Here is a 7,659-nt window from a genome sequence, read left to right on the forward strand (position 1 = left end):
GCCCGGGTAAGTGGATGGTGGAGCAGGTACCTCTTGTTCACCTGCATCTTGAGGCAGGGGCAGACGCAGGTTTTGTGGAGCCTGGTATTAATATATATGTTGAGATCCCAGCTTAGAAAAACAACTGAAAGTGTGGCACACGTGGATTTTTCTGAAATGAGAACACACATCACATCAAGTCAGAAAGGTGAACATGCTTAACACCGAAGAAAGACAACTGAGAAAAAGTTCAGAAGATTTTTATTAGCCGTATGGCCTACCTGCATAACACATATTCCCTACACTTTTTAAAAATGCTCAACTGAAGATGTGTTTATTGATTTTAGAGAGAAAGAGGAAAGAAGAGAGAGAGAGAGAGAGAGAGAGAGAGAGAGAGAGAGAGAGAGAGAGAGAAACATCAATGTGAGAGAGAAACATCAATCGGTGGCCTCCCTCCTGGACCCTACATGGGATGGAACCGGAAACCTAGGTATGTTCCCTGACTGGGAATCCAACCAGCAACCTTTGGTGTGTGGGAGGCTGCTCCAACCAACTAAGCCACTCAGCCAGGGACCCATTGCTTTTTTCTTTTAAATAATCTTTTTTCATCTTATGAATTAATTAATGTTAATTCATTTATCCTCACCCGAGGACAGGTTTGCATTTACCTTCAGACAGAGCGGGATGGAGAGAGGTGGGAAGAGAGAGAGAAACATTGATGTGAGAGAGACTCATCGAGAGTTGCCACCCACACAACCCCAACCGGGGCTAGAGACAAACTGCAACCGAGGTCCGTGCCCTGAGTGGGAACCAAACCCAGGACTCTCTGGTCCACGGGCCGGATCTCTATCCCCTGAGCCAAACCGGCCAGGGCCAGGGCCCCGTAGTTTTTGACTGATACTCTTTGATTGCCTCTCTACAGGAGATTAATTCTGTCATATTGTAATAAGTGTGAATACATATTAACAAACATTGTTAATTGTCATAATAATATGACATTTATATCATACTGAAAATAGAAGGAGAATCAGTATTTCCTCCAGCATGGATGATTGACTTTCCTTTACTCCTGTCCAGTTTAAGAAACGTTCTGTCATTCACACCACTGGCTAGGGGGATGCCTGAGCTGGTTCTCATCACCGTCACATTTGGGGAATCGTTTATCAAGGTTCTTTCTCTGCGCAAAGAGCTGTAGGGTTGCAGGTTGTTTCCAGACATGACTCAAGCCCTTGCTGGGCTTTGCAAAGGGACGGAGCACCTGAGAAGCCCCGAAGATGGACTGTTGGCGCTTTCAGGGGGCAAATGTGCCGCTGCGCTGAGGTCCAGCCTTTGGGGTTCCCCCTGTGGGGTGAGAGCTCCCTTCGCACACCCAGGGTTGAGGGCCTTGTGCACCCTTGCCGTCCCCCAGACCCCCAGACCCTGGAAAACCAGCACCTGTTCTTCCCACGTCACCACAGAACCCCGCAGCAAAGGGTTTTAATGGTCAGCTTTCTCTGGGTTCCACCTTCCCCTGGAGTTGGGTCTGAATTCCTCCCTCTCTTGCCAGCAGTGGAGCGATCTACGCGAAGGTAAACTTATTCGTTTGCAAGAATGTTCCATGGTTTCAGCTCCAGAAGAGTATCCCCCCCCAACCCCCCGGGCAACAGGACCAGCTCTGCCAGCGATCACCACTTGGGTGACCTCCACCTGGGTGACCTCCCTCTGGATTTGAACCTCATCTGTAAAGTGATCGCTTTCAGATTCGCATCCGGACAAGCGGCACACCCTCTGGGTCCTCGGTGTATGGGCTGCAGTGACCGGTGTGGGGAGGTGAGAGAGGGTGATTTCTCAGCTGTCTCCGCCACTGCACTCTGTGTCCTGTGGAGCCCAAGTTCCCCCCTAGGCCTGGCCGCAGCTCTGCAGCCCACGGCTTCCTGTTGGGGTGTCCTGGGCTCCACCCCCCAGCTCAGCATTTCCCTCCCTGACACAGGAGCCTGGACCTGCTCCGCCCTGTGAGATGCAGACATGGTGCCCCTGCTGCTGCTGCCCCTGCTGTGGGGGGGTGAGTGGGCCAAGGGAGGGGGGTATGATGGTGGGGGAGGGGCGGGGGCTGCAGCTGAGTCTGTGTTTCCCCAGGGTCCTTGCAGCAGCTCCGAGTGCAGGAATCCGTGACGGTGCAGGAGGGTCTGTGCGTCCACGTGCCCTGCTCCTTCCCCTACCCGTGGAGTTCGTGGTCTTACTCTGGTAAACTCTACACCTACTGGTACCGGAAAGGGGACCATGTATACTATGATGATCTTGTGGCCACCAACAACCGCAATATACAAGTGAATACAGAGACCAGGAACCGATTCCTCCTTGCGGACCCCTCATTCAACAACTGTTCCCTGAGAATCAGAGACGCCAGGATGAGGGACGCAGGAACCTACTTCTTCCGAGTGGAGAAGGGATCTCAAGGGAAATACAGTTACCAAAATATGCTGACGTTACAGGTGACAGGTAAGGCAGGGGCCCAGGGGAGGATGCCGACACGTGGGACCCGTCTTAGAGCTGAAACCAGACACTGGGACACACTCTGTCCAGGCCCTGAGGCCCCGGTTTCTCTCAGGGTCACACTCTGGGTCCCCCTCCTCTGGAGCCCAGACATCTCTCTCTCCTCAGCCCTGACAGAGAAACCCAACATCCACATTCCGGAGCCTCTGGAGTCTGGCCGCCCCACACAGCTGACCTGCAGCCTGCCGGGGTCCTGTGAAGGGGGACAACCCCTCACCTTCTCCTGGGCGGGAGCCGCTGTTGACTCGCGGAACCTGCAGAACTCCTCCTCCTGGATGCCCACCTTTACCCCGAGGCCCCAGGACCATGGCACCAACCTCACCTGCCAGGTGAAACTCCAAGGATCTTCGGTGACCACGCAGAGAACCATCCAGCTCAATGTCTCCTGTGAGTGTTGGATGGATGTCTGGGTCCCTATGGACGGTGGGACGGGCGTGTGCGTGTGCGTGTGTGTGCGTGTGTGTGTGTGTGTAGGAGGCTGAGCTAACCTGGAACACTTCTGCTTGGATCTGATGGTAGGTGGGGTGGGCCAGAGGGGCAGTATCCAATCTTGCCCGTTCCCACTGTCCCTGCTTGGGTTCCTGGTCGACTTCCATCCTGCACCTCTCTGAAGGGGGCCATATCTTTTTATCTCAGATGCCCCACAGAACCTCACCATAGACATCGCCTTCAGAAATGGCACAGGTAGGAAAGAACCTTGCCTCTGTGCGGCTGGGACCTGCCCTGGGGTCACTGTGGGGCAGAGCAGGGAATCCAAGTTGAATGGGTTCAGACATGAGAAAGACAAGGATGAAAGTCATCTCTCCCTCCCTCAGCTCTTGTGGGCAGGTGCCTGCTCCTGTTCCAATTCTCTCTCCCTGCATTTCTCTCCCCAAAGCCCTCAAGATTCTGCAAAACACATCACTTCCCATCCCAGAAGGGGAGGCTCTGAGGCTGCTCTGTGTGGCTGAGAGCAACCCGCCTGCACAGTTGAGCTGGGTCCGAGGGTCCCCAGCCCTGAACGCCACCCCCGTCTCCAGCACCGCGATGCTAGAGCTGCCTCGTGGCCTGGGGACTGCGGAAGAAGGAGAATTCACCTGCCAAGCTCAGCACCCACTGGGCTCCCGGAGTCTCTCCCTCAGCCTCTTGGTGTTCTGTGAGTGGGGGGATGGGGCACCTGGGAGCAGGACACCGGGGTCCTGGGAGTTTGGAGGCACCGCTGACCCTTCCCCTCGCACCCCACAGACCCCCCACAGCTGCTGGGACCCTCCTGCTCCTGGGAGGACCAGGGTCTGCTCTGCAGCTGCTCCTCCCGGGCCCAGCCGGCCCCCTCCGTGCGCTGGCGGCTGGGGGAGGGGCTGCTGGAGGGGAACCACAGCAATGCCTCCTACACGGTCACCTCCCGCTCAGCCGGGCCCTGGGCCAACAGCTCCCTGAGCCTCAGCGGGGAGCTCAGCACGGGCCTCAGGATCAGCTGCGAGGCCAGGAATGTCCACGGGGCCCCGAGCGCTGCTGTCCTGCTGCTGCCAGGTCAGGGCCTGTGGGGCAGAGGCCTGGGCAGACGGGTGGATCAGAGAGAAGATGCAGCTGGGGGCAGGGGCTGGACCGGACGCGGGTTATGGCTAGGACAGAACCTACAGCCGGTTCTACAAGGAGGCGGGAAGAGGAGAGACTGAGTCCTGTCAGTGGGTGGCCTCATGCCCCTCTTCTCTGCAGGAAAGTCGGTGTCTGCGGGCGTGGTGTCCGCTGCTCTTGGAGGTGCTGGTGCCATGGCCCTAGTGTCCCTGTGTTTGTGTCTCATCTTCTTTTGCATGTAAGCCTCTGTCTTGGGAGGTGCAGGGCACTGTGTGGTAGGGAGCACAGAGAGAGTTCACTGACTTTCACTAAATCAGAGCTTAGTCCCAGAAGGGACTTTTTAGGGGGTGGGAAAGGGTGTAGCAGCTTTATTGAGGTAAAATCCCCATATATTTAAGGTGTGCTATTCAATGGCTTTTAGTACAGTCACTGAACTGTGCACCCATCACTACAATTTTAAAACTTTTTCCTTAGCCCCAAGTACAATAAAAACATCGCTTAATCATTTCCCACCTCCACCCTCCCCAGCCCTAGGCAACCAGGAATCTATTTTTTGTTTCTCTAGATTTACCCATTCTGACATTTCATATACTTGGAATTATATGATACATGTGTTTTATCTTAAGGACAGACTTCTTTCTTTTACATAGCATAATATTTTCAAGGTTCATGTGTCAGCACTTAATCCTCTTAAAAAAATTTTTTTTCTTTATTGATTTTAGAGAGAGAGGAAGGGAGAGGGAGAGAGAGATAGAAACATCGATGAGAGGGAACATCAACTGGCTGCCTCCTGCATGCCCCCCACTGGGGATCGGGCCCACAACCTGGGCATATGCCCTGACCGGGAATGGAACCGGCGACATCTTAGTGCGGGGGTCGATGCTCAACCACTGAGCCACACCAGCGGGGCTTAATTCTCTTTTTTAGAAACAGTATTCCATAGTTTGGAAGGAGCACATTTTATTTGTCTGTTCATTCACTGACACACATTTGGCTTGTTTCTACTTTTTGGCTATAGAGTAACACTGTTACAATCGTTTCCATACAAGTCTCCGTGTGTGAGAGAGGCTTCGGTGATGAAAATTCAGTCTTGGCCAAAACCCTGGTCCTCCAGGGGGACGGAGTCCTCACTGGCATGTCAGGAGTGTCTCCCAGTCTGGTTGCAGGGTCTGGAGGCCTAGTTGTCTTATCAGGGAGTGGGGACAGCCTGCCCAGCTCTGCCTGAGCGTTCTGGCTGCTGACTTCTTCACTTAGAGTGAAAGCCCGCAGGAAGCCAGCAGCTGGGAGACCACAGGTCAGGAATAAAGAAGACGTCGTGATGGGCACAGTCACCTGGGTGAGTGATGCGGGTGTCCTCTCAGGCACTGTAGGTGGAGCCTGGGGATGTCCATGTGATGAGTCCAGTCTGAGCTCTTCAGCATTTCCCTGAACCTGCTCCTCTGTCATCAGCTGGGCAGACGGCTGGGAGTTGGCTTCCCCTTCTTCTCCCGCAGCCCACGGTCAGCCTCCTGCCCCACCCCTGCTGACCACTGAGCCCACCTCACCTCTCTGACAGGCACAGGCTGCCAGAACCACCTCCCCAAAACTATTGCTTTCTACCCATCCTGGGCGTGTTCTTCACCTCTCCTTACCTCAGTTTCCCCATCTGTAAGTGGGGATACTGAGAGTGTCATTCACACTGGGTTTCTGTGAGGATGAAATGTGATTAGTAAGCCCTCAATATGGTCTAATCGGCTGCAGTGTTACGAAGTTTGAAATGAATGAGCGCATCGTTGAGTTCCTAAGGAGTGCACGTGGGATAAGAGGATGAATGAAAAACTGTTCCAACAGCCGAAACCTCCCCTTTGGACCGTGTCTGCCTTAATCTTCTTTGACTCTCTTCTCTCCCCTTCATTCAGGGTCCCCAGAAAAATCCCAGGCCAGACAGGCCCCCACACCAAGCGCCACCTGCTGAGGGTGCTCCTTTGTCAGGAGAACCACAGGAACTCCACTATGCCAACCTCGCCTTTCATGGGTTTAAGCTACGGGAGCCTCAGGACCAGGGGGCCACCAGCACCTCTGAGTACACAGAGATCAAGAAGACAAGCAATTGAAGACTCGCTCAGAGGTGTTTAATTGAAGTATCAGGAGCAACCATAGAAAGCAGAAGAGAGCAAATGCTATCTTTAAATGTCACATTATAATTTACCCTTAGCAGAGATCATTTAAAAATGGGAAAGTAACACAGATAGTTTGGATCAAATAAATGGGGAAAAGCATTGCCTGTAGAATAAAAATATAGTTATTAAATACCTGGCAATAATAACAACTAAGCCCAAGCTGGTTGTGGCGGGGTAAGTGGACTTTACATTTTCTAATATTTACGTAGTATCTGGGAGGATAGAGAGGTTTTCATTTACTAAGACTTTGATAAGTTAATTATGATGCAGTAATGTTATGGTAATGACTCTACAAATAGAATCAGAATGTATAAGTTACAAACTAGAACTGGTTAAAAGTGTATTGTGAAAAACTGAGTAAATCAGAAGAAGAAAAGAATAAAGAGATCAACTAATGTGGATTTGTTGGCACATATATGAAAGATAGCATGGGATGCTTCTGTTGAATATAAATGGATAAATGCTTCAGTTAAAAACAGAGAGCCAGCTTGGATTAGTATTCCAAGTATGTGCTCTTTATAATATATGCATCTAAATTATAGAAGCAAGTGGCAGAAAATCAAGGGAGACAAAATTATATGCTATGCCAACATTAATAAGGAGAAAGCTGGAGTAGTCCCAGTAAGGTCATACAAAATGCATGTTACTACATCATTCCATTTATGTGAAGCTCTAAAGAAACTGTCTTGTTTAAGAATAGATATACAGCCCTGGCCGGTGTGGCTAAGTGGTTAGAACATTGGCCTGCACACCAAAAGGGTCATGGGTTTGATCCCTAGTTCTGGTCAGGGGCATGTGTGGGAGGCAGCCAATCCATGTCTCTCTCTCTCTGTCTCTCCTCCCCCCGTTCCACTCTCTCTAAAAGTATCCTCGGGTGATGATGGGAGCTGGCTACGTGTCTGATAGAGTCCACAGAGCCTGCAGGTCTTGAGTCAGAGATTCAACCTCCCCCACAATCTCAAGAAATTAGGCTTGCACTGTGTTTGTGCAGCTCGGGTCTAAGTGTGACCCAATGTACCTTGAAATACCTGAGATAACAGACTGGGTGTTCCTGGGTGCTCCTGTTATCCACAAGGCAAACTAATTCTATACAGCATTGTTGTAGCCCTGGGCATTATAGCAAGAAGACCCTATTTTCTTATATCACTAAACTTTTGCTGTAAGGTATAACAGGCACGTAATAAAGCATATCGAGACTAATCCCACCGAGGACAGTCCTGAACCCATGTCTGTGTCTTTGTCTTCATTCCCACCGCTCGAACTCAGGGGCTCTGCTCTCCAGGCTGGTTCTTGGCAAAGTGGCGCCCGAACAGGGACCTGAGTACTTGAAACGCAACTGAAGGTAAGGTGCGGAACTCCTCTAAGGGAAGGGAGAAGAGGAGCACTAGATTAAATAGTCAGGAGTAAAAGAAAATGGAACAAGCAGGGTCATCTC

The 7,659-nt window shown here is 51.7% G+C and overlaps 1 protein-coding gene across 2 annotated transcripts; it reads left to right on the forward strand.

Annotated features, from left to right (window-relative positions):
• The first annotated feature begins 1,945 nt into the window (after positions 1–1,945).
• Positions 1,946–7,216, forward strand: LOC118638300 (sialic acid-binding Ig-like lectin 5). Of its 2 annotated transcripts, XM_036274013.1 has the most exons (9): positions 1,946–2,020; positions 2,095–2,457; positions 2,620–2,898; positions 3,148–3,195; positions 3,389–3,646; positions 3,736–4,020; positions 4,207–4,303; positions 5,320–5,401; positions 5,964–7,216. In XM_036274013.1, exons 1-9 carry the CDS (start codon positions 1,984–1,986, stop codon positions 6,156–6,158), a joined length of 1,644 nt encoding a protein of 547 aa, XP_036129906.1. In that variant the 5' UTR covers positions 1,946–1,983; the 3' UTR covers positions 6,159–7,216. The 2 variants fall into 2 exon arrangements, with proteins under 2 accessions (XP_036129906.1, XP_036129905.1); XM_036274012.1 differs by having other exon boundaries at positions 2,095–2,898.
• Positions 7,217–7,659: the final 443 nt, after the last annotated feature.

The sequence above is a fragment of the Molossus molossus genome, unplaced genomic scaffold (genome assembly GCF_014108415.1).
Source record: "Molossus molossus isolate mMolMol1 unplaced genomic scaffold, mMolMol1.p scaffold_m16_p_21, whole genome shotgun sequence".
NCBI lineage: Eukaryota > Metazoa > Chordata > Mammalia > Chiroptera > Molossidae > Molossus > Molossus molossus.